Source organism: Echinops telfairi, unplaced genomic scaffold (assembly GCF_000313985.2).
Source record: "Echinops telfairi isolate 266 unplaced genomic scaffold, ASM31398v2 ScPeMD7_7420;HRSCAF=8458, whole genome shotgun sequence".
In the NCBI taxonomy this organism is placed as follows: domain Eukaryota; kingdom Metazoa; phylum Chordata; class Mammalia; order Afrosoricida; family Tenrecidae; genus Echinops; species Echinops telfairi.
Window position 1 is genome coordinate 44,358,943 of NW_022111320.1, and position 1,715 is coordinate 44,360,657.

The following is a 1,715-nucleotide window of genomic DNA, read 5'->3' on the forward strand; positions in this document are numbered from 1 at the left end:
TGGAGTTATGGGCCCTCCAGGCAAGCCTGGGCCTTCTGGTTCACCTGGTCCTCCAGGCCCCCCAGGACCTCTTGGTCCCCCTGCTGCAGGTAAGAGCATCTCTGCTTCATTTGGCCTCCAGCGTCACCATCTGGCCAGTGTCCCCAGAGAGGGCACTAGGCAGTGACAACAGAGCTCTGCCCGGGGCACGAGTACCCCACCCACAGGGACACCAGTTTCATCACAATTTCTCTGCAGTTTGACTCCTTCAGCTTTTACATGAGAGAGCTAAACACCATTCTGGCTCTGTTTTCTCATTCTGGAGAACAAATCAGAGGAAGAGACAAAGATTGCCTCTGTAATGTCATTTATAGTTTATGGGGAAAATAATAGGCAAGTTATCAGTTGATACCTTTTTCTAGAAAACAACAACATTATTGTTCCATGGTTCTAGCAATTCTCTTAAACCTAGACCCAAAGATGACATTGCAGATTTTTCTATATCTATTTATCATCTATCTATCTATCTATCTATCTATCTATCTATCTATCTATCTATCTATCTATCTATCTATCTATCTATCATCTTATAGGGAGTCCTGGTGGCGTAGTGGTTACATGTTGGGCTGCTAACTGCAAGGTCAGCAGTTTGAAACCACCAGCCACTCCATGGGAGGAAGACAAGGCTTTCTACTTCTGTAGAGAGTTACAGTCTCGGAAACCCACGGGGACAGCTCTCTCCTGCCCTGCAGGGTTGCTGAGTCAGGTGGCATCGAGTTTGTTTGGATGGCAGTGAGTTTTTTATTTTCTGACAACATATTATGCAAGTATGTATTTGCATGGACTATGGAAAGTAATCACACATAAAAAGAAATGTAAAAGGAAATAAGGAAGCAAGCAAGTCAATGTCTAGAGAGGGCCTAGTTACACCTGACTGCCTGAAAACCTGCGGGTCACAGTTCTGCTGGGACACACAGGGGCTCTTGGCCATTGGGTGGGCTTTTAGCCCTTTATTTAGCGAGTTTCCTTGTCAGCTCAGAGGAAGGCCTTTGTGTGCCCCTGAGGAAGCACAGTGGTGCTGGGTCCCTCACTCTCAGTCCCCGCCACCGGGGCAACGCTGACTCCCAGGACGGCTGTGGGGTTCCAAGGCCGTGACTGCTTACAGGAGCAGGAAGCCGTCTGTGACAGGTGGACGAAGGGCCAATAAAACTGTTCAAACGTGTTCATTTTAGAGATGAAAAAGGAAAAGAAAGCCCGGCCTCCCTCCCGCGGAGCACGGTAGTTTTGAACTGCCGACCATGCGGATCGCAGCAGCACCAGGGCTCCTAGTTCTAGGTTAAAGAAGTCTGTTTTCCCCGCTGTGAGGACTTCTGGGTTTTGTTTTCAGTTATGCAAAAGAAATCAAAATGATGTTTTCTCCCGGCTTTTAAAAATGAAGACCTTTTTAAAATCCCACAATGTGCGCCCGTCCCCCACCCCAATCTAAGTTTCTAGGGATCCGTTTGTAACCAAGCCACTGGGTGGGCACAGAAAGTCGTTGCTTTAGGTCCTTGAAACCAGACCGCAGCTGCCTCTGAGCCAGCTCTGAGTTACGACTGGTGGGTGTTCGCACCAGCCCTGAGGAATCAGAAGAGAGCCCCTTCAGGGAGGTCCCTCGGCCTGTGAGCCGCTCCACTTGCCTTTGAAATGCCTGCTGTCCAGAGACATGTGGCCCTGGGCATCTGGAGACCAGAGCG

At 49.2% G+C, this 1,715-nt stretch overlaps 1 protein-coding gene across 1 annotated transcript in view; it reads left to right on the forward strand.

Moving 5' to 3' along the window:
- Window positions 1-1,715, forward strand: part of COLQ (collagen like tail subunit of asymmetric acetylcholinesterase) — a 50,926-nt gene that overhangs the window by 30,385 nt on the left and 18,826 nt on the right. The window contains exon 11 of the mRNA XM_045297693.1: window positions 6-89. Coding sequence (XP_045153628.1) covers window positions 6-89 — 84 coding nt within the window. The remainder of the gene's footprint in view (window positions 1-5; window positions 90-1,715) is intronic.